At 45.0% G+C, this 25,039-nt stretch overlaps 1 protein-coding gene across 1 annotated transcript in view; it reads left to right on the plus strand.

Moving 5' to 3' along the window:
* The first annotated feature begins 4,062 nt into the window (after positions 1-4,062).
* ERICH6B (glutamate rich 6B) overlaps positions 4,063-25,039 on the plus strand; it is a 58,092-nt gene continuing 37,115 nt past the window's right edge. Inside the window, exons 1-6 of the mRNA XM_010368048.1 lie at positions 4,063-4,627; positions 10,015-10,063; positions 13,471-13,640; positions 18,823-18,885; positions 19,502-19,543; positions 24,445-24,533. Coding sequence (XP_010366350.1) covers positions 4,063-4,627; positions 10,015-10,063; positions 13,471-13,640; positions 18,823-18,885; positions 19,502-19,543; positions 24,445-24,533 — 978 coding nt within the window. The remainder of the gene's footprint in view (positions 4,628-10,014; positions 10,064-13,470; positions 13,641-18,822; positions 18,886-19,501; positions 19,544-24,444; positions 24,534-25,039) is intronic.

A 25,039-nucleotide genomic window follows, 5' to 3' on the forward strand; every position in this document is an offset into this window, starting at 1 on the left:
AATCAACCTAATGTCCACCAACAGATGATCAAAGAAAATGTGGCATATATACAAAATAGAAGACTGTGCAGTCATAAAAGAATAAAATCATGTCTTCCACAACAACATGGATGGAACTGGAGGTCATTATTTTAAGTGAAATAAGTCAGTCACAGAAAGACAAACACCACATGCTCTCACTTCTGAGTAGGCATAGAGTGTGGAATAATACACAATGGAGACTCAGCTGGGCGCAGTGGCTCACACCTGTAATCCAAGCCCTTCGGGAGCCGAGGCAGGTGGATCACAAGGTCAGGAGTTTGAGACCATCCTGGCTAACACAGTGAAACCCCATCTCTACTAAAAATACAAAAAAGTAGCTGGATATGGTGGCGGGTGCCTGTAGTCCCAGCTACTCAGGAGGCTGAGGCAGGAGAATGGTGTGAACACGGGAGGCGGAGCTTGCAGTGAGCTGAGACCACGCCACTGCACCCCAGCCTGGGCGACAGAGCAAGACTCTATCTCAAAAAGAAAAAAAAAAAAAAAATAGACGATGGAGACTCAAAAGAGTGAGGGAGTAGGAGAGGAGAGGATGGTGAGAAATTATTACAGCAAGAAATTACTTAACAAGTACAATGTATGTTATTTGGGTGTTGGAGACCCTAAAACCCTGCCTTTACCACACAACCTATGAATGTAACAAAATTACACTGGTACCCCCTAAATTTTTACAAAATAAATAAAATGAAACTGGATTTTACAAGGAAGTGCTCAGATGGGTCTGGGAGAAGGTTCAGGAGCCTGACTGGAGTTTGGTCAAGCAAAGAATCCTTGTCACCACCCTTCAATTGCTCTCGCCATCCCAGCTCTGTCTTAGGGCAAGGCAGCAGGAGCCAATGGGAATTAGAAGTGGACGGCAATAGTAGGTGTGTGTTGAGGTTTTAGGTGAATAAAGCTGAAGGGGCCTCCTTTACAATGGAAGAGGCTTCTGCCGACATCGCTGTGGGTGGGTCCCAAAGCTTTCCGGAGCTCACCCTTTGCCCCAAAGACAGTGTCCTCCACCATCAGCTCATGTATTATTTATACCTTGTCTCCTCCAAAAAGCATTGGAGGCAGCCTACCTGAAAACGTATTCATATACCACAGAGCCATAAAATGAAGAATAAAAGGGCAAGTCAACTGCAGGCACAGCTTCCATTCCCCGCTGCTTCTTAACTGTCTAGCAAATGGCCACGGGAATCCTCTTGCTCCAGAGTTGCTTTAATCCCAACACTTTCGCCATCACCACTGTGAAGCAAAACTTATGGGAAGCTATCAATTTGGACTAGGCCCCTGCACTAGGTCCCAGTAGACAAGACCAAAAACCAGAATGGAGTCACTCATGCTAAGTGACATATAATCAAAGTGAAACTGTAAGGAAACAGATAGATCCCAAAACAGTACACTTTCCCTGAAAACAGGAGATTCCAGTCTACCTGAGTGAGAATAATAAGCAAGTCCTCTCTCTGCTTTAACCCTTACCAAAAAAAGTAATCTGAAGTAACCCGATGTTAGCCAATCCACTTTTTTTTATTGCTCTGTTTCTGTGTTCCCACCTCACAGAGTCCGCTGTTTTGCTACTGCCTGGTGGGAGCTCTTATTCTGTTTGTAGAATGGTTCTATTCATGAATCATGAATAAAAGCCAATTCAATTAATAACTAAATTTGTTGCAATTTTCTCTTTTGATGCCACCCAACACAAAATGCTTCATGATGGGTTTTAAAACTCTCCATGCACGGGCTTCCCCTTTACTGCTACCATCTTTGTCACCTCTCAGCACGACCAGCTTTCCCTGCCCCAGGCAGATCCAGTTACTCCCTACCCTCAACCACTGACCTTTTAAGCGATCAGGCTTCCAGTGAGGCCTTGTTTTTCTCTCCACCAACTCTTTCAGTCAGTTATTTCCCAGAGTTACATTTTGTGAAGCTATCACAAGGTAGGTTCTCTGGAAATAGACGGTAAAATGCAAACTGCTGAGATGCAACTGTTGAGATACAAAACGTTTCTTGGGGTCAACCCCTGGAGGAAAAAGGGAGAGGAAGCAGGCCTGGCCCAGATGGAGATGGCACTTGTGGAACTGGCTTGGTGAGCCTTGGTCAGCCTGCCGGAGAGCTCTGGGGTGAATATGGCCTCTCAGAGGTGCTCTGCCTGGTAGCCTTTCTTCCTCCACCTTGCCTGGTGCTCAGATACAGGCTGTCCCAAGAAGGGCATCACTACCAGAAAGGGAATCTGCAACTGAGGCACATCCTGAAGGAGCTGGCAGCTGGGGCCACCTGTTGACCACACTTCTCACCGCTGGGCAGCAAGTCCTTCTTTGAAAAGGGGATCTGGACAGTGCACTTCTGTGTTCCCTGCCCCAGGCTAACCCTATCAGAATCCAGCAATCCAAGGGCTCCAACAGTGATGTGGGTAGGTAAATGTGCCATTTGCCCATGATAAATGGCCTTGTCCCTCACACCCTCCATCTTGGACATCATGCTGCATTTGCTAAAATTGATCGTGGTGGTCTCAGCTGGCTGGTTCCCTAGAACAGTTTCCCACTCAGACAACCTGAAACAGGCATGCCAAGATATGTATCTCTTAAGTCCCTAGAGCAAGCAGAAGGATTCTGGACCAGTTGCCTCTTCAGTCTGTCCTGTTGCGCAGAATAAATGTCATTTTTAAACCTTCAGGGTGCACTGCTATAGAGCCACCTCTTCTTGGCCCTTCATTCAGTCACTGGCCATATGTTTATTGGACATCTATTATGCACCAGGCTCCAAGCTAACCATCAGAGATACAGTGGGGAATGGGTTATAGAAGGTCACTATCATTGAGACATTTACACCTAGTGGAAGAGAAAAATTGAACAAGAACACACAGAAATGGACACATAATTAGACACAGTGATAAGTGCTGTAAAAGAGAGTAACAGGGTGGGGGCAGGGGAGGAAGGATGGGGATAGATAAGGCCAGAAAGACAGGCAGGCATGGAACGAAGTTGGCATCATATTCTAAGCACAACAGAAAGCCACTGGGAGATTTTAAGCAAAGGAAATCCTGATTTGATTTATATTTTTACAAGAACACTCTTTGCAGCAAGTGACTAGCAGAGCAGTGGCAGGGTCTCAGGAAAACCAGTAATTCAGTCTAGAGATGGCGTGTTCACCATGGGGAATCACAGTGGGCCACAGTGGAGAGGAGGGGGAGTGGAAGAACTCAAAATCTATTTTCAAAAAAGAATGACACTGACCCCACCCACCTTTAAGGAGCTTATACTGTTGGAAGGACAAATGTGCTAACAATTTCATATAGCAAAATAGTTACTTTAATTAAAAAAAAAAGAAGGCATGGATGGAGCAGAAGAGGGAGTCTGGAAGTCTTCATGGAGGAGTCAAGATGCTCAGTGTTAAAACATATGTAGCATTTGCCTGGTGAGCTGAGGGCAGATGGTGCTGCGGGCAGGACTGACAGTGCATGTGGTAGCCATGAGGACATACCCCACAGACTTCTGACCACAGGGGCCTTAACTGACCAGAAACCCCAGCCACTGTGTCCATCCCACGCTGTGGGAACCCTTCCACTGTGTTGGTCACTTGTGTTTAGAAATCTGTTTTTTGTGACTCCTTTCTCCCCAGATTTCAAGCTCCTGGAAGACAGTCTCGGTCTTATTTATTGTGGCAATAAATACTTAATGAAAAATAAAAATCTTCTCTAGCAATAGCACCACTAAACAATGATTGCTTTCCAGCCCTCCCCGTTGACTTCATATTGTGCAGCAATTTCAAAGGCCTGGCCTTCAGGTGTGGTCTCCCCACCCAGCTCGTTGAGGGTAAGCCTCCATTCCCTCTTCTTGTGCCTTTTTCACTGGCCACTAGGTACTGATCTGCATACTTAAAGAACCCTCCAAACACTACTGAATGAAATAAGTGAACAAAAATGGGTTTAAATCAATATGCAGTTGCTATTACTGGTTAATAGGATTTTATTCCTTTCTTGGATACAGGATGATAAAGTGACGTTGGCTGCTGCAGAAGGAGTTCACCACCTACGACCTCCCCAGCATGTCTGCTGAAAATAATCAGTTATCAGGAGCATCACCTCCTCACCCTCCCACAACTCCCCAATGTTCCACACAGACCTTACCTTCAGAGAAAGAGGATACTGAAGTAGAACTAGATGAGGAAAGCCTACAGGATGAATCTCCATTTTCTTCAGAGGGAGAGTCTCAGGAGGACGAAGAGTATCTGGAGGAGGAAGAGGACCCGGAAGAGGAAGAGAATCTGGTGAAGGAAGAATACTTGAAGGAGGAAGAGCATCTGGGGAAGGAAGAGCATCTGGAGGAGGAAGAGTATCTGGGGAAGGAAGAGTATCTGGAGGAGGAAGAGTATATTGAGGAGGAAGAGTATCTGGGGAAGGAAGGGTATCTGCAGGAGGAAGAGTATATTGAGGAGGAAGATTATCTGGGGAAGAAAGGGTATCTGGAGGAGGAAGAGTATCTGGGGAAGGAATGGTATCTAGAAGAGGAAAAGGCTCTGGAAAAGGAAGAGATTCTGGAGGAGGAAGAAGCTCTGGAGGAGGAAGAGAATCTGGATGGAAAAAATGTGTATAAAAAGTATCTGAAAGAAGGTGAGTATCTGGAGGAGGGAGAGCATCTATGGCAGGAAAAGTATCTGAAAGGGAAAGAAGGTCTGGATGAAGAAGAGTATCTGGAAGGGGATGAGTATCTGGAGGAGGGCCTCCCAAAGGATGGTAGCTCTAGTTTACCAGGATGCCCAGGAAAAAAGCACAAACCTGAGACAGAGCCAGAGCACAAATTGTCAACCATATCCATGGTGCTGACAGGTAGGAAGACTCATTTACTGACCAAGTTCTGCTCACAACTATAATATAATAGCCTTGCCCCAAAGCACTGCACCAACAAAGCAGGCAGGAAGACTTCATAAACATAAACCATCTGTTTATAATAATAATTGTTATTTGTATCTTTCCTTTTTCATATTACACAAGCAATACATATTCATTGCAGATGCTTTAGAAACTATATATAAGCAGGCGAGGAGCAGTGGCTCACACCTGCAATCCCAGCAGTTTGGGAGGCCAAGGCGAGAGGATTGTGTGAAGCCAGAAGTTTGAGACCAGCCTGGGCAACATAGCGACACCTCATCTCTACAAAAAAATTTTAAAATTTAGTCAGGTGTGGTGGCACACACCTGTGATCCCAGCTACTCAGGAGGCTGAGATGGGAGGATCACTTGAGCTCAGGATTTTGAGCAGCCTGGGTGACAGAATGCTCGTCTCTTAAAAAAAAAAAAAAAAAAAAAAAAGAGAGAGAGAGAGAAGAAAGAAAGAAACTATATATAAGCAGAAAGAAAGCAAAAATCACCGCCACTTGACTATCAGATTTGATAATCACTTTCCACACTTGTGATTATATCTTCCCCAGACTTATTCTATATATGTACACACACACATACATGTATTTATATACACATATATATACACATATACACACCACTTTTGTAAAAGGATCAAGCTTTATTTTGTGTTTGTAACCTGCTTTTAAAGATACACTTATTTATATATTTATATAAATATTATAAACACTATACATATATGAATACATTTAATATTATGTACATTTAATATATTAAGCTTTCTAATCATTTTAATGACTGCATCGCATTGTATTGTGTTGATAAGCTATAATATTTTTAATCAATCTTCTATTATTGACCATTTATTGCTTCCAATGTTTCGTTCCTTTTTTAAAATGGCATTTTGCTGAACTGTTTTATCAGAGATCTCTATTTCCTGTAATACGTTCCTACACTCAGTTGCTAGGTCAACAGACACTGGTATGCTTCTCAGGATACCCATTCATCCCCCTTAAAGGAATCATTTTAGTCTGGGGGTAAGTATTTGACTTTAGAGTGATTTTTCTCATCCAAGGGCTAAAGTTTTTTCAACACTGTTTCAGCAACTGGCAGCATTTCCTCATGTTGGGTTTTACTATTTGGCAGCAGCCTCCTTGTGCTGTTTGCTGGCAGTGATTAATGTGCTTTTGCTCATATGTCCCTGCAGTGTCTTCTCTTGATGTTGTGACTGCATGGCCATATTCAACTAGGTACAGAAATGTTAAGGTTCAGGTCACCTACATCATCTTCATGCTGGCCTATAAGTAGAACTAAACTATTTTTCTGGCCTATAAGTAGAACTAAACTATTTTTCTATTTTCTGGTTCTGCTACCAACTGCAAGCATCCTAGGCAACCTGAATTTTTAAATTCCTAAAAATCTGATTACACTCAACCTACATCCTAAAAGCTGGGTGTTATCAGCAGCCACACAGGCATTTTACTGTTATATCCCTCTCCCTCAAATCAGATGTACCATCCTTGATTCCTACTCCCCTCCTGGAAATTTAGTTGTTGCATTAGAGAGGTAATTCCGCTATTGCTGGGAAACTCTCTTTTCTGTGTGCCTCTACCATTAAGTTCTCTCTTGGAATCCTAATATCCCTGCTGTTCAAGTATCAAATGTAATTCTAATACTGAAAAATAGCATTCAGGGCTTTTTCTCTTGCACGGTATGAATCAAGCATTCTTAACATGTCCCCTCTATGTGCTGGATCTTAGTAAATATATTACCCACTAGAGTAGGACAAACACAATGCTGTCAAGCGAATGGAACTGTGTATAAAGCAAACACTTTGAAAATAAATGTCCTGCTAACAAAAATTGGAGAGGCACTGAAGAAACACTAGGGAGATGCTGAAATGCCTTTCAAGGCTCATGAAAGAATGTCTTGGTTTATGAAATTCTAGGATTTCAAGACAGATTGTACAAAACAGGTTAAGAAAAAATTTACAAGGAATTTGTTAACTTTTCAAAAAATATATATCAATATTTGTATTAGAATATTCTCCTAATACCCTTAAGATATAACTTCGTTTACCCTTGTGTTAAACCTCAGTGACTAACAAGAGTGCCTTCCTCACCTATAGCAGATGCTCAGTACATGTAAATTGAATCAAGTGATCATATTCACTTCCTAGAGCCAGTCACATGCACATATACATGGGTGCACACAAATTCTTTTAAACCTTATCAATTAATTGGCATCTATAAAATGAGCCCTAGATATGACAAATGGGCTCATCTCTCATGCTGATGCATTAACTACTAGAGGTTAGTGGAAAACGACATTGAGAAGAATTCTGAGGCCTTGTCTGGGCTCAGCAGCAAAGAGTGCTGTGATCAACTAGTGATGTCTGCCACAGGAGCAGACAGTGAAGGGGGTGCCTGAGTGCCATTTATTTATCTACTTAATAGCAGATAGGAGTCTGTCATGAAGAGCACATTTTCCTTTCTCTCAGGAGCTTGACTGCCTAGGTTTGAAAGCCAGCTCTCTCCCTCTCACTAGTTGCATGAGCTTGGGCAAGTGACTTAACCTCTCCATGCCTTGGTTGTCTTCATTGTAAACAGGAACAGCATTAGCCCTACCTCATAGGATGTGTGGGAGGATTAAAGCGATTTAATTAGGTAAATCATTAAGAGATATGCCAGGCACATAGCATTTTAGGCCTAAGAAAGTGTTGGCCATTGTAAGTATTATTATATTACATGATGTATTATTATTCCCTTGCCATTGACTTGTGACTGGCCACACACCCCTAGCCACATTACCTGCTTTGTGAAATGGACATAACCAAAAGATGAGACACAATGAACCAGGCTGTGGGAGGGATCTACACCTTCCATTCATCCACCCTACAGGCCGGTCAGCTTTGGAGACTCCCACAGCCCTAGACAAATCAGGTTACATCAGACTAACAACCTCCACCCACCTCTCTTCCTTAAAGGGTTGATTCCTCCCAAAGTTTATGGGGAAATCCAGTAAAATTAGGTGAGCAACTTGAATATAAATGTAGCATCAACTGCCAGTGAAGAATTGGTTAATTGCATCTGATTGGCCTCCTGGGGGAGTTCAGATTTTGGATGCACAACATGGGTGTGAGTGCTGTGGTGTCCAAATCAGAAAACCGAGCACACAGTGAGGCCTAGACCTTGGGCATGTCACTTATCATCTCTAGGTTTCAGTTTCCCCATGTGCAAAAACACCTTTCTCACAGTGGGTTGCAATAAGTAAATGAAGTAACATATCTGAAACTGCTTTGAAACTCCCCTGTACCATGCAATTGTAAGTATAAAATACTCTTCTAATCTTACAAGAAGAGAGGTGCTAGATGAGCCTCCAGGCTACATTGCTCTCCTGCTGCCATAGAACATACTGTAGAGTGAAACCACCCCACAATGAGACCCTTTTTAGTTTTTTTAGTACCCAAGACATTCCTAATGATAAATTCTGCCTTGTGGCAAATAATGCTATAGAGATGTCACAGTACATTGATTTTGATTCATCATGTTTTTGCCTCATCTTTTGATATACATAATGCATCGAATTTTATTTTCTTTACCCTGCTAGCTCTTCCTCAGCAGCTCCAAATGCTGTCTGGCCTAAATGCTGTAATTCAGTTGCCATTTCCAGTTGAGAGCTGGTGTCCCAACTACTATTTCCAACAGGGAACCTAGCAATTCTGGAAATTTCAGAAGAAAGGTGCAAGAGACACTAACAAGGCAGAGATGAGAAAGCCAGCCAACTTTTCATGCAAGGACATTCACCTCTGTGACCTTGAGTCAACCACTGGGGGACGGGGGGATGCTGAGGCCCACAGCCAGTTGCCAATGCCTCCATTGTGCTCCCAAAAGAACAGAATTATTTTCTGTATGTGTGTTGTCCCAGTGAAAGTTAGGGAACATAGTCTGATGGCATAGGGTGCATATTGTCTATTTCACAATCTCTATCTCCTTTAATTGTCCCAACCATTTTCTCTTCCTGCCCATTTCACAGATGAGCAACTTGGAGCTAGAAAGAGGGTATGTGACTACCCCAAGGTCCCAGAAAATCATTAGAACGGCCAGGACAGGCTCCCAAACTTTCTTTCCTCTTCTAGTGGCTTCTCCTCCTTTCCTCCCTTCCTTCCTCCTTTCATGCTTTGTTTCTGCTTTTTAATAAGTTGTGTACCTATTTTAATTTTAGAAAAGGGACATCAAAAAAAAATCTTCTTGTTCCTTTAAAAAATGAAAAATTTGAAAAGTAAAGAGTAGAAAGACATCCCCCAACCTGTGAACATTCAAATATAAATAAAGCTAATTCACACTTAAGTGATTTGAATTCTGTCTCTTTGCCGCCATTGTTTGCATTTGTGATAGTGATGGTCCTTGTTGTGTGGTTTGGTTTTTACTGTTTTAAACATGCTGTCTATGCAAGGTAGTATTTTACTTTTGTAACTTAGTATTATAACTTCACCATTTGCCCATGTTGCTTAATTGTTAGAGACATCATTTTAATAACCAAGGGATATTCCTCAATACTATTTTGTTGCATGGGTAAGCTATGGATAAGTGGAAGTGTTCACATTTCCTTTTCCAATGCAAATGTTCTGGTTCTTGTTTCTCTATTGCTTCCCCTGTTGCCATTTTGTATTATCAGAATTGGTGGCATATTTTATCTTTATCCCAAGTGCACAAGAAATTCTTGATGCCATATCACTCAAGGCAAACAATCAGGTGATTACGGGGACACAAGCAGGTCCTCTAAAATTAAAATTAATTCTTAAAATACATATATGCCCTGTACCTCAGTCACCTCTGCTGGACAGACGTCCTTCATCCCGAGACAGAGGGAGGCTTCTGGGATAACCATAGAGATAAGCAAAGCAAACTCGAATTTCCAAAATCCATGATTGCCTGAAAAGTATCTTCTTGAGTTCTCACTAATTTTATAAAATTTCAACCTACTAATTTTTAAAGGAAACCATTAAGAGACACTACTAAAGAAAAGTAAAAATAGAAAATCTCTATAATGAGGGCCCTCTCCACGTACTTAACAACACATTTTTAAATAGAAAGATGCTTTTTTGCCAATATTGTTTTTTATTCTTTTTTCCAATAGAACCCAAGGCAAGTTATTCATCACAAACTATGCTTCTTCGTGATGCAAGGTAATAGTTTTCTTTTGGGATAAATCAGGTGGAAACTCCTGCTTAGGGACAATGCTTCAGCAGCCCTTGGAGAACCCAAGATGGGGCATGGCATGGAGTAGGGGAGGAAGGAGAAGTTTACTGGGGCTCCCAGAAGTTACAACCCTGCTTGCCTCTGCCACACAGTCACTCACAGGGGAGGGGTGGGTCCCAAGATCAGAGTCCTGGGTGCTCAGAACCACTAGAGATGAAAGGGGCAGAAAGAGGTTGTCAGAAAGAGGTTGTCTGAGCCTGGGGAGAAGGTCTCAACCAGGAGAGACTGCAAAGGGCTCGCAAGCAGTGCTGTCAGGGAAGCAGATGAACGAATGCCCCCAAGGGAAGGTGCAGTCTGTCCAGGAAGAGAATAGGTTTAGGCATATTTCCAAGGCCTGAATTCTCATTCAGTGAATACTCATTAAAATCCTGTGACAGGACTTGGCACACACTATTCGGTCAATGAAGTATCTGTGGAATAAGTGTGCCTCTGTGGAATACGCTGGGCCTGCTATGTGCCCAGCTGCAGGGTCCACAAGCCTTGTCCTTGGCTCTTTGTCTTGTCCCCTACACTTTCTCCCCAAAGGATAATTTATCTCCACTAGATCTAAGAAAAGCACAGGGCCAGTTTAGTTACGGCGAGAAGCAGGAATGAAATCCCAGTTTTGCCAAGTAGGGGACCCATACGTTACAACTTGAGGGCACAGGGCTCCCACGCAGGGCTGTCCCTTGACCCGGCGAGACAGCCCCACTCCAGTTCTATTCCCCTCTGCACACCTCCAGGGACGCTGCAAGGCCTCTGACAGGTAACTCCACTGCAGGTGATGCACAAACGAGGGAGTGGCTTTCCAAAAGCCCCTGTTCACCCCAATCGCTGACACTCAAAGCAAGTGAAGCAATGTGGCCAGACACAGTGAAGGGGCCCGACAGTGATGTGACCACCTTAAAGATATTGAGAACTGGGGCTTTGGAGCCAGACTGCCTGGGTTTGAAGCTCAGCTCCTCCACCCAGGCAGCCACTTAATCTCCTTGTACCTCAGTTTCTTCATCTGTAAAATGGGGAGAGGAAGAGTTCCAGCCTCACGGGGTTTTGGTGAGGATGAAATGTATATTTACTGAGCAGGAGGCTGAACAGTGGCCAGCAGACAGCACACTCTCAGTAAGTGCCGCAGATCCATGTCATCCTCCATTCTGCACCCCATGAACCACCAGGTAGAAAACTTAGCACACCCTGAACAAGAGTCAGGATTCCTGGTCAGCTTTATTCCAAACACACACACCCAGCCAACCCTTTGTTCATATTTCAGCTGAGGGGATTTCCAATGGGTTCCCATGGAGAGCTGTGAGGATCAGAGAGGCCCTGGGGGGCCTTCCTGGTGTCCACATCAGGCTTGGGTCCCCAGGGGCCAGATCTGGACCTCCAAGTTCTCAGAGAGGCCCAGGATATTCTTCACATGAGAAAGCTGAGAACCCAAACCTTCCACAGACTCCTTTAGGCAGTAAGTGTTACATTCACATGTGCACATGTGTGAGAGACAAGGGTTGGGGAAGGATAGCAGGTACAGATCAAGCGTGTCATGTGTCCCTTATAAACAGAAAGACTATCAGCCACCCCAGGCCTGGAGCGGCTCCCTCTCTCACTTCCCCATTTACTGAAGGTCCTCCAGGCACATGCCAGGCCCTCCCCTCGCTAAAGCACCACAGAAGCAGGCCTCGAGCAGTCCAACTCCCCAGAATCCAGGATCCAATGTCTCCACCCTGTGTCCTCTCCATCGCAATGGAACATGGGGCTAGTGTTCAGCCCAGGCGACTGGAACCCGGTTCTGCTTCCTGGGAGGTGAGCCCTGGCAGGAACCTCAGAAGGCCCTGCGATGATCCAGCCTGGAGCAGTCACAACAGAGAGTGTATGGGGGAAAATGTACTTGATAGTGGAAATGACCAGAGAAGCCAATATTATGAGATAACTCTCTAAGTTTGTTTGGCAGATTTGACTTTTCTAAGTCCTTTCATGAGAACTGGCATCATTTCTGTGGTCCCAGTGGGCACCAGGTGAGTGAGGTATGACAGTTATCATCTCGCTAGAAGGCTAAAGAAACTGAGGCCCTGGAGAGTCTACTCACCTGGCCTTGGGGCCTGGAGCAGGACAAGAGTTGCCATGGACCTAAGGAACTCACCTGCATCCACCTGTTCTTAATCCCTGCGGTCACCTGACCTAGGACCCAAACATCTGGCCACTTACCCAGGGGCCCCTTCTTGATGGTGTGTCCTCAGAACATAGCTGCTCAGCCCCAGCCTGCAGGGCTGGCACAGACCCAAGCTCCCCTACTTGTCCCTCAGAGGCACCTGCAAGATCTGCCTATAACTCCTATAGACCCTGAAGGGAGCCTTCCCAGGGCACCCACCTGCTAGAACAAACAGCCTCTGCTCTCTCCCTCCACCTCTTTGCCTAAGCCCTTACCCAGACTCCAGCCCTTAACCCACTCCCCGCCCCTACACTGAGTTCCCTGGTGCAGATGGGGACCGGCCTAACTTACTTCCTCTGCAAGAGTAACAGCAAACAAGTAACTTACCCCAAGTGCCTCCACTATGTTGCAAGAGCCAACATTTAAGCTCAAGTGTCAAGAGCTGACACCAAAGTCTATGCCTTTTCTACCAACCATAGTCACCACCTATTTATATGTTGGGGATTTTTTTCTTGTGCCCGTCTCTGCCAACTGAGTAAGTTGACATGAAATAACTCCAGGACCAAAACACCCCAAAGACCCCTCTCATTCATTTGAATTAATTTCTTGCCCCTAGTTAAAAGCCAGAGACTCCTGAGAAAGAACACAGTGTGGGTTGGTGTGTCAGGGTCATTCATCTTGATCCTAAGCTGCCAGGTAGTGGAGCCTGCACCTCACACCCAGTGCCCTGCCCTGAGGCCCTTTGGAAAGCCTTCTTAATGGTGGTGGTGTTTGTGGTGAGCCGATTGCAGGGACAGACCCCAGTGCTTAATTTTAAACTGCTGCAGCATCTATTCAGTATCTTTTCCACTCTGCCCAAAACAACTGTGAGGCAGGGAGAGGCACCAGAATAAGCAGGGTTGTGAGCCAGGAAAGAAGAAGAATGTTCTGGAACATCTGTCAGTTATGACCACCTGGCCCAGTGGCCTTTGAAGGCAGCCACAGATCCTCTCATGGTTTAGTGAAGCAGTAGTGGCAATGCGTGGCTCTGCTGCCCAGAGTGATACACTGGCCTATTTTTCATGATTCACAGCTCATCTCTTCAAACCTCGAGACGTCCATCACCTGAGTCTGGATGTCAAGAGCACCCCTTCAACCCCTAGCGTGCCTTAGGGGGGGTTCCTAACCTGGCCCCTGTCTGGAAGTTGACCTTCCTGTTCTCCCCTCTGGCAGGAGCCCAGATGCTGGCCCCTCTCAAGTGACTAACTTCTTGACTGTCCCGTTGACTTCCATGACCCCTTCTCCCATCTCTGAATCTGCCACAGAGTCTTCTGAGTCGCTTCCGATATTGTACAGGAGGAGCCAGGCCAGTCAAACGGACTGGCACTATGGCAGAACTGCCGGTGAGGAAAGCTGAGCTCTGTCAGCGAGGCCCGGCCGGGCTCTGTGGGCTGGGGGAGTAATGGTCTTGCAGCATTTTGTGCGTGTGAAATATTGTGGCTTGAGTATTACCTCTCACGCTAATGATATCCTACTGTTTCCGTTGCCCTCTGAGGTCTCATTTTGGGTAAGTTGTTAACTCCTCTCCTAGCCTTGCTTCCCATTTCCTCCCATCCCCGACCCCCCTCAGAGAAAGAGCATCAGCAAAGTGCTGAAACAAATAGCTTCTTCCATCTTTCCGTCTCCTCCCCTGTTTTTCATTCATCTTCCTATTCTTGTTCTACATGAACACAGGCACAATTTCCCTCAGGGACACAGGCCATTTTCTTCCCAGATTATACACTGGCTCCCTGGGGTGACAGGCCATATCCAGATAATCATGTGGAAAACGGAAAATGGAACATGGGCCCACCTCCGACCGTCTCAGCATGAGGTCGAAGCCAGCCCTGATTCAGAACCCACCAAAACTATCCATGTAGCGAACCTTCGTGGCTATAACTCAGACACACAAGAGAGGGTCTGGCAAAATTGCATTAAGGGTCTTCATGCTCTAGCCAATTAAGCCCCGAAATCCTCACTCTGGGACCCTGGGGGTGGAAGACCAAATAGCATTTCTTGCCATTATTAATGATTTAAATCCAGTGTTAGTGGGATCGATCCATCACTGATTCACAGATTTATTTCACATCTGTAGTCATGGCAGCAGTAAATTAGATTCCCCCGTCACCTCCCCTCCCTGCCCCTATCCATGGCTGCTAAATTTTGTAGCTCCAATGTGGTTAAATGAAATTAGGAGGCAGAAACCCTATAAGAGAGAATGGAGAGGCAGAGGACAGGCACACACTGCCAGCATGTGCTGAGGAGTGTTCCACAGGCTACATCGGTTCACTGGGGACCTTTTTCAGTTCTGTGTGCTCCCACAGAGCCTCAAGAACTGGAACTATCTCAAAGTCAGTAAGCATGACCACCGAGAAAATCTGAGCATTTATCTAAATATTCATAAGAAGGATTCTGAAAGTCATTTACTGAGTAATTGCCAGTCAAGTGCCAATGCTAAGCTTGAAAGGATGTGGGAGAGGAGAAAGGTAATGGGAAAAGGCTAGGGTATGCAACAGAGGGGACTCGAGCCTGTCCACACCACTGTGGACCCAGCCCACAGGCTGGCCACATGCCTGAAGAGGGCGACAAAGAGGAACCAGGAAGCACAAAACTGAAAATGTAGCTTTCTAGCGGTTATCAGAACCCCTGCCTGAAACATCCTGGAATCTGCTTCTTAACCAGATCCCCAGAAGCTGCTCAGGGACATGAACGATGAGGAACTGGAGAACCTCTAGTTTAAGACGAATTGGTTTCAAGGCTCCCTCTTCCAAAGCATGATTTTATTATGGGATTGTTCAACCACAATGAGTAAAAAATGGTGTTCCACATGGCTGTCTTTCTCGACAAATAGGACTTTGGCCAAATATGGAAGAAAACATACCCAGGTAAATCCTTGGGACCTATGACTCCAGAGGGTGGCAGGTCTGACACGGAAAGGCTGCAACAGGCACAGGAAATGCTTTGTGATCCATATGAGGAGATGCTCTGGAGGACTAGTTATGGCCTCATGTATCTATCCAGGCACAGAGCAGGATTATAAACCAAGTCAGCCAGAAATTCTAACACAGAGCATTACATCCATGCTCACAGAAATCCTCCAGACTTAGTGCTTGGCACATAGTAAGCATGAATATTTAATAAATACTTGTGAAATTGTTGTTGAGCCCTCATCTGATTCAAGGTCAGATCATGGTGATAAAAGGGTATATACTACTACAAAAAAATTAGTCTTCTTAGGAAAGGAGCTCTGTAGATAGAAATATGTACACAGAGACATTATGTGTATAGAAATGTGGCTGAGAATACGCAGAGGTGTAAGCAGAGGTCAGATGGTGTATTAGTCTGTTTCCACGCTGCTGATAAAGACATACCTGAGACTGGGTAATTTATAAAGAAAAAGTTCCACGTGGCTGGGGAGGCCTCACAATCATGGCAGAAGGGAAAGGCACGTCTTACATGGCAGCAGCCAAGAGAGAGAAATGAGAACCAAAGGAAAGAAGTTTCCCCTTATAAAATAATCAAGTCTCATGAGACTTGTTCATCACTACAAGAACAGTATGGGGGAAACTGCCTCCATAATTCAGTAATCTCCCAGCAGGTCCCTCCCACAATAAATGGGAATTACAAGAGCTACAGTTCAAGATGAGATTTGGGTAGGGACACAGCCAAACCATATCAGATGGGGAAGAGGACTGAAAGCTCTCAAAAGTGCAAACTGGTGTGTTTCCTTCAGTGGACTCAGATTTTGAAACATCACATACAGAGGTTAAAAAGACGAGGATGCTCTCAACAATAAATACAGGAAAATGGCTGTGAACTTTAAGAATAGTGTCAGGAAAGCTGAATCAATCCCAGGATAAACATTCTTACCAAAACATAATAATAATGATAGTGATCACACAGGCAGCAACTAAAGACAGAGGCCCATTTAAAACAGAATTGAGCCAAAAAAAAAGCAAGACAGACAGGCTAATACTGTTTAGCGTAGTGTTGATGAATGATTCAGGCAAAAATCAAGTTGTTCAATTGCTATTTAATTTTGACTTCACTGTAAAAAAAATTACCCTCAAACTGAAAAGAGTGCAACAAAATTAGATGAGAAATAGCAGGAACTAAAGATTGGTGAAAAGAAATCAAAAGAGAATGCTAACTGCTGTCTCCTGATCTGGATAAAATATACTCCAGAATGTGTACATAGTGAGAGAATAGCTTAATCTTGCTTCTGGTTTTTGAGGAATTGTGGGAAGTTGGTGAAATGAGTCTGTGACCAATCTGGGACAAATACTGAGAGCAAAATGACCACAAGAAACCAGCCTAAGATCAATAGAAGCCAATCACATAATACTGGCTTTGAGGTCACTTTTTGACAAGGTTATCAGATTAGGGAACTGTGGAAACCCCATAGGGTGAAATTCCACGAGACATTTCATTTCCAAAGGCTTCCTGATGTTCCTGGACAAGATAGAGATATATTAGGTGGGTGCTACTGTAAGATGATGTCATCACTAATAATAACTGATTGAACAGCACTCCACGATACTGTTTCATAGATCAGAGTCGACCCGGTTTCCAGCAGAGAGCCGTGGGGCTCTGTCCAGTACAAAATTTTTATAATAGGCTTGGATGCAGATTTAGAAGGAATATTTATACTTATAGATGTCCTGAAGCTGTTGAATGTTGAGGATAACATAATCAGATTCTAAAAGATTTTGGCAGGCAGAAACATCGGACCAGAATTAGCTAGATAAAAGATATTGGTCATTGATATTAGATCCTGCTATCAGGCCCCCAAAAACAGCAGGCTGGAGAAGTGCAGAGTGAGGAAGCCCTGCTTGTTGTTAGATGCTTTCTTCAACCACAAGCTCAATAGTATAATTGATGTCACTGCCAGAAAAGTTAACACAACCAGATACAACTGAAAGGTTATGTAAAGAGGATTTCATCCTGCTCTGCCCCACATTGGAGTGCCATCCCTGGAATGGCATGTGCAGTTTGGGGGATACCACACTCTCTAAGAACTAGAAGCAGCTTGATGGGGGCTCAACAGAAAGGCTGGTGTCCTGGACAGTAAACTGCAGACTATATCACACGAAGAACTGCTGAAGCAAAGGAGGATGTTAAGTCTGGAAGACACATGACTCTGAGATGTAAAAACTGACTTTAAATATTTGACAATCGGCCACACAAAACCAAGACCTGAGTCTTACACTCCAGACTGAAGGACTAGAATAGGACACTAATGCAATCCTACAGAAATATTTTAAGAAAAGAAATTATACCTAACAGAACTGTGCCATGGCACAGTGAGTTTTCTTGAAATTGGAGAGCTCCTTGTCTGTAGAAGTGCCAGCCTCTTGCTGAAGAACTAATAGGCACTGACTGATACGGCAAGTGTTCAAAGTCCTCTTAATGCCACAGGCCACCACACAAGGTTTTGTTTTTGTTTTATACCCTGTCCATCTTGAATTTAGGACCCTCCCATAAGCTGGTGGAGCAGTTTACTTGGCTTTTTCATCACGGCCCTATTAGTCCCCGCTATTAAGAATGGAATGGGCCGGGCGCGATGGCTCACGCCTGTAATCCCAGCACTTTGGGAGGCTGAGGCAGGTGGATCACCTGAGGTCAGGAGTTCGAGACCATCCTGGTCAACATGGCAAAACCCCGCCTCTACTAAAAATACAAAAAGTAGCCAGGTGTGGTGAGACACACCTGCAATCCCAGCTACTCAGGAGGCTGAGGCAGGAGAATGACTCGAACCTGGGAGGTGGAGGTTGCAGTGAGCAGAGATCGCACCACTACACTCCAACCTGGGCAACAGAGTGAGACTCTGTCTCAAAAAAAAAAAAAGAATGGAATGTAGGGTGTGTATGTGTCTGTCTGTCTGTCTGTCTGTCATGTATTTAGCATTTAGGATTAGGAAGACAAATACGAGGGAAAGAGGAAAAAGGAACAGTGATCATAAAGTTCCAGAAGACAAAACAAGCATAATCAAGAACTTACAAAAGTCCTAATGTATATATACAGTAGCTTCCCATTGCAAATCTTAGCAGATCTATCCTAGGCAATCCCCATGTTTCCCATCCAGTCCCCATTACATACCCCGTGGTCACAGAGCAGACACGCTACTTCGTACAGTGACAGGCACACCGCATTGTGTGTCTACATGGCCTTGGAGCCACTTGGTTCTATGGTTCCTACAGCAGGAGGGATACCTCTAAAGTCTTCCTCTTATCCTGCCTCAGCCCTTCCAGCTATCCTGAGGACCGAAACTAGCCTCATGGTAACCAGAGGAGAAGGCCACAACAGGGTTACATTTTCTGACCACTCATTTATTGCAATCCTAGAGTGATTTACCAAAGCAAAAGGGGTTGGGGTGCAGTGGGGCATCTATATATGCCAGCTGTACCTGCCAGCCTCAGTTCCCCCAAACTATTGACCAGCCTTGGGTGCCAAGAAAGAACCTGAGACCCCAAATACCCAGTATGAATCCACTGGAAAATGTAAGGTTTAAATCATTAATAGCCACCCTCTTCTGCCTTTTAACAGTAAAATCTTTAAAATCGAAATCAGAAACAGAACAAGAAACCACCACGAAGCCTGCTCCGAAAGGTAAAGTTTATGGTGATTTTAAATGATCTATAGAAGTTAGTCATCCATCCTGGAGAAGGTAAGAAGCACAAAATCAGCCTGCCCCCAACCAAGGAGAGCATGCTGTTGACCATTTTAAAACAGAGCAGGCTTAATGGAGGCCAATGGCCAAGGCATTATTTCTGGAATTTAATGTCAAGGCTCTAGGCTCAGGTAAAACTTTGAGCCAGAGAGTTAAGTGCTCTGGCATTTTGAAAGGAGAGGAAACAATATTTATCACTGCAATTAGGAGGGAAGATAATGGTGTTACCCATACTTAGTTCATGCAATGACATTTACTATATCCCTACTGTATATGAGGCAGGATATAAAGTAAACAAAACCCATCTCACCCTCTCAGAACCTGAACTCTAGTGGGCAAGATACAATAAGAATAAAGGGAGGGGAATCAATATTCAGTGAACATGTGCTGCAGGCCTCCAACTGCTGGAGATCAAGGAAGCCTCTTATCCTATCCACCCTGAGGCTTCCCAGCTATCTAGGAGGTGATTTTTAAATTTTTTCTATAAGGGATTAAAAGGTCTGAACTAGTTCACCATACTGTGTCCTGTTAATAATTTTTCCTATTCTTTTTTAGAGTGTGTTAACACTAAAGTACAGCAAAAAGAGGAAGAAAATGGTGAGTGTCTGACATAATATATCCAAAGATCCCTGCTTTCTGCAGTGCCCTGGGTGGGGAAGGTGCCCCTGGCAGGTGGCTCCCTCTGTGATCCAGCATGCCCCTGGGCCCAGAGGGGACTGAGGGGCATCCTGGGCACATGGCCCCCGAACCTCCTCAAGAAGGAGGCTAAAACGAGAAACAGAGAGAGGGTCTCTGAAGGGACAGGACTGAAAGTCCATCTTCCTACTCAAAAGCTTGGGATAGGGACTCCCACATTTAAGAGCATCCAGGGGGTTGCTGGATTCCCTGAGGCCCGGGAAGCAGGCTTGACTGGGATACCTGCACCTCCCCAGATAGACTCAGGGTCCTATGGCATCTTGGTAATGAATAAATTGGAGCCCCTACAAATGGTGTCTTAAAGGTTTATTAAATGCTTATTAAGAGGGGGTTGGCTGAATCCTACAAGGGGGAAGAACAGGGGAGAATCCTTAGGGCAGCAGAATCCCAACTTGTGAGCACTACTCCCCAAAACAAAAGCCTGCAATTAACCAGACCCATCCTCATTAGAACACAATTTAGGGACTAAGATCTGTTTCACTTGAACATAGGTGTAGTGGGAGAGGGATCAGGTCTTACATACACACAACAGCTGCTTATACCCCCATCCCCACCCCATGGCTTATCAAATAAACTCTTGTAAACTCTAGAGTATGCATCCCACCCAACCTATCACACTGCCAGAAGGGAACTGATAAACAGTTTTCTCCATCTTATTCCATTTCCATGGGCATTTTAGAGCTACGATACTCAAACTTTAATATGCAGGACAACTACCTGGGAATCTTGTTTAAAAGCAGATTCTCATTCAGCAGATCTGAGATTTGAGATCTGACCTTTCTTTTTTCTTTAGACAAGGTCTCCCTCTGTTGCCCAGTGGTGTGAGAACAGCTCACAACATCCTCCACCTCCCAGGTTCAAGTGATTCTCCCACCTCAGCCTCCTGAGTAGCTGGGACCACCGGCACATGCCACCACGCCTGGCTAATTTCTTATTATTAAAGAGACTAGGTCTCACTATGTTGCCCAGGCTCATCTCAGCTTCTGGGCTCAAGCAATCCTCCCTCCTCAGCTTCCCAAAGTGCTGGGATGCTAGGCATGAGCCACCATGCCTGGCCAGATTTGGTCTTTCTAACAAGCTTCCTTATCCACGGACCACACTTTGAGTAGCTAGATTTTAGAACAGTTTATAGATTTGTACCCACAGCAGCCACCAGCCTAAACTGACCCTTTAGCCATCTGCCTAGGATAGTAGGGAATTCACTGTGAAACATGGAGAAGGTGAAAACAGAATCGAGTTTCATCTGTGTGCTTGTCAATCAGTGGCACTGGGTTGCCCATTTCTCAGATATAGCCCTGAGCTAGTCACTTACTGCTTCTCCCCAACCTTTCCTCATCTACTATTAAAGAAAAAATTATTCTTTGATACTTGTTAAAGCCCAATAAGTAGACTTTATTCAGAACCACTGTGGTAAGTTTAGAGACCACAGCAATGAGATTTTGCAGGAGGGGAAAGAGCTTGGGCTCAAGTCCAAATACAGCATGGGCAAGTGAGAAATTATACCCAAGGAGCAGGGTAGAGGTCAGTGGATGGAAAATCACTAAGAGGAAAGCATGGGGAATTCTGAATAAACCAACCTAATAGGATTCTGGCTGAAGATGGGTCAGGTGATCAGATATTAACCAGATGATGGTGGGGGATGAAGAACCTCATTAGATATTGAGGGAGATCAGATATTGAGGGTAGGGGTTCTTGCTAAAACTGGATTTTATAAGGAAGTGCACAGATGGGCCTAGGAAAAGATTCGGGAGCCCAACTAAAGTTTGGTCAAGCAAAGAATCTTTGTCACATAATGTGGGAATTATAATATTTACCCCTCAGGGCAATACACACAGCTCATTTATCCCAAATTCAAGAATGATAGTTCAGTCAAGAAAAATGTTAAGAGGTTGGGTGCAGTGGCTCATGCCTGTAATCTGAGCACTTTAGGAGGCCGAGAAGGAAGGATCACTTGAGGCCAAGAGTTTGAGACTAGCCTGGGCAACATAGCAAGACCTCATCTCTACAAAAAATTTAAAAATTAATCAGGCATTGTGGTGTGTGCCTGTAGTCCCAGCTACTCAGGAGACTGAGGTGGGAGTATTGTCACAGTTAGCCATGATCACAACACTGCAATTCACCCTGAGCTAGAGAGAGAGATCCTGTCCCTAAAAATTTTCTTACATAAAAAAGAAAAATGATAGAGGAGAGGCACTTGAATAAGGAAGAGTTAAGATTTGTTCTTAATCCCAGTACTTTGGGAGGCTGAGGCCAGCGGATCACGAGCTCAAGAGGTAGAGACCATCCTGGCCAACATGGGAGAACCCCGTCTCTACTAAAAATACAAAAATTAGCTGGACATGATGGGTAGCAATCCCAGCTACTCAGGAAGCCGAGGCAGGAGAATTGGTTGAACCCAGGAGGCAGAGGTTGCAGTGAGCCAAGATCATGCTACCGCACTCCAGCCTGGCAACAGGCCGTCTCAAAAAAAAAAAAAGAGATTTGTTTTTAATCAGACCAGGGGAAGACATGCTCCACCTGGGGAACAGTGTGTGCTAGCACTGACCTACATTAGCATTAGTCCTCTGAGCCACCCTCAAGATGAGTCTTATTGTCCCATTGCACAGATACGGAGCTGGGTGCAAGGGGGACACACAACAGTGACATGCCGGAAGTGGCCCAGGTTCCGGACGACAGAACCACCACTCGAACTTGGCCTGACACTCCCCCCGGCCCTTCCCATCCTCCTGTAGAGTGACTTCAGGAGGAGATAATGATATCACTAGAAGAGAGATAGAGGTTGACAGATGTCCCCAAAGGGAAAGTTAATTAGAAATAAGACTTTTTCTTCTCATTCAGCCCCAGCGACAGCTATGATACTGCTTATTTACACTTGACATATTGACAGTGCCCAGCCATGTTAATAAGCTTACTTATTACTTTGAATCGAATGCTCCTGAGCACCACTGTTGAGTATTCAGTGCTGCCAAGTTCACCTTCTTCCCGTGATAAACACCTCCTTTTGTACCACCTCACATTATTATTCAATATGCATTATTCAAAAATTTAAAAAAACTACTAAGATGCGGCATTCGCAAATGATGGGAAGTTACTGAGTTACCAGGGCCACAGCTGTACTCGTCTCCATCTTGGGCAGGCACATCTGAGGCAGGCTTGGAGCATCTTCCAAAACAGCCTGCTCCTTGGTCTCTCAGGCCCCTTTTCTACCAGTTCATTCATTTCTCCTCTCTACTGCCACCCACAAGGAGCTTCCCCAGTGCTTGCTTGAATTCCCAAGGATTCTTGCTGGGTTTTCCTCCATGGTTTTTTTTTAAACTTCCTTGGTCATTTCCATGGCAGACAGTTCAGGAACACACAGTGTTTTTAGAATCAAGCTGAGCATGCCCTTGCCTTTGCCCCGTTGTGGGTACCCCAGTGGGGGTGGCATTGTGTGCACCTGTGGGAAGTGATGGAAGAATTGCCAGGGAATTCTGGAAGCATGGGGCCCACCTCATATGCGGCAAGTCTGTCAGGCACAAGCCAAGGCTGCAGAAGAAGGTTTGCAAGTAGAGAGGCCCCAGGCCTGTGTGGGTAAAGGCAGCCCCAGCTCAGTAAAATTCTCCATCCCAGGAGGAGCCCGAAGGAGTCAGAGTTTTTGCCACAGAGCCAAAATTGGGAAGAAGAACAAACGTAATGTGTAGAGATCACAAAGAACATCCTATCTCTGTCCCCAAAGGCGTAAGAAGGACACAAAATCAGTCCAGGGCCAACCTGGCAGGGTTCCCAGGCTCTCCGGAGGGGCTAGCTGGAAAGGGCTGGTGTCATCAGAAGCTGAGACAATCGGCCACCATCATTTTCCTGGGGGCCCAATTATCATGCCAGAGCCACTTCCTCCGAGTTCTTCTCTCAGAATCACCTTCCCAGGAGTGTGGAAGAGAGGCCCAAGTTGTACTGATCAGTTCCACAATTCGGCTTGCACCCCAGCTCCCTGGAGGCTTTAAGCTACTCTTCTGGCCTGGAGAGTCACCAGGCTGCCGCTGACCTTTGTAGGAACAAGGGCATTCACTGTCTCTGGAAGACGTTCTCCATCCAGCTCACTGGCTCAGGGATTCATCTCTTATGCTCTGATTAGTAATTATGAATCATATGCAATTCTAGAAATTGGCAAATTTTGACAAGCCTGGCGGAAGACAGATATATTTCTTGAAATTTCCAAGTGAAAATCACACTCGGAATAAGTCTCCCTCAGAACAAAATCTAAAGTCCTTCCCATAGCCTACAAGGTCCTTTGAAAGCTGGCCCCAGCCCACCACCTGCCCACCTACTCCTCCCTCCCTCACCCGCCCCGACTCCTCTCTGACCTCCCCTCAGGATGTGCAACTTCATGTCTACTCTACTGCAGGCATAACATAGGGTTCCCCTGGCCATGTGTCAAACACGCCCCTCCCACACTCACCTCAGGGCTTTTGCACCTCCTAGTCCTCTGCTGGATTGTGGCCTTCTGCCTGTGCATTCCTTACTTCACTCAGGACTCATTCAAAGACCACTTTGTCAGACTGACCCTCACCAGCCACTAGGAACACACACTTGCTTTCTTAAGTCGGCCACTGAAACTGACCCTCTTATTCCTATTTTATTAGTACCCCCAAGTTGAATTTTAGGTCATGTGATTAACCTATTTAATATCTCATTGATGATGTATGCATTTTTTGGAAGGGCAAAGGTAAATACCATCAATCTATTTCTATTCTTTTTAAATTTTTTATGTTTTTGGTTTTCTTTCCACATGCCCTTCCTTTTGATGCTCCTTCCAAAATTGAAAGTCATGGAGTTTGCTTCTAAAGAGAACTTTTGGGATGGTATAACAGATGAGTCCATTGACAAGCTGGAAGTGGAGGACTTAGATGAACATGTAAGTTGGATAAAAACTTGAGACCCAGCCCCCGCTTCAAATGTTAGAGCAGGGTGGCCCAAGCCCAGCCCAGGCAAGCTGGCTGAGGTCTTGGGATCTGAGGACCTGAGTTTTCTTTTTGTCTTATATACCCTAGACTGGGTGTTAAAGACAGCAACCCAGAAACTCCAACATGCATAGACAGAAAAACCCCAAGGAAAGCCTACTCCCTCTATGTAGATGGGGCAACCTGGCAAGACAGGAAACTCCAGATGCTAACCTCTCTACTCCAGGTAGGCACCACAGCAAATAGCAGTGGTGTGTCTCTCCCATCTTTGCAGGTCTGTGACCATGACCACCCTGCAGAGAGACACAGAACCAGCCCTGGAAATTCAACAGGGTGCTCTCCCCAGCTGTTCCCAATCACCAGAGGGGACATGGGGGAGTCATCATGGTTTCAGTAAGCCTTACATCCACTGGATGTTTTCTTGTCTTTAAGACAAAATTTTTGTTATAATTTTGTAAAT

The sequence above is a fragment of the Rhinopithecus roxellana genome, chromosome 18, assembly GCF_007565055.1.
Source record: "Rhinopithecus roxellana isolate Shanxi Qingling chromosome 18, ASM756505v1, whole genome shotgun sequence".
In the NCBI taxonomy this organism is placed as follows: domain Eukaryota; kingdom Metazoa; phylum Chordata; class Mammalia; order Primates; family Cercopithecidae; genus Rhinopithecus; species Rhinopithecus roxellana.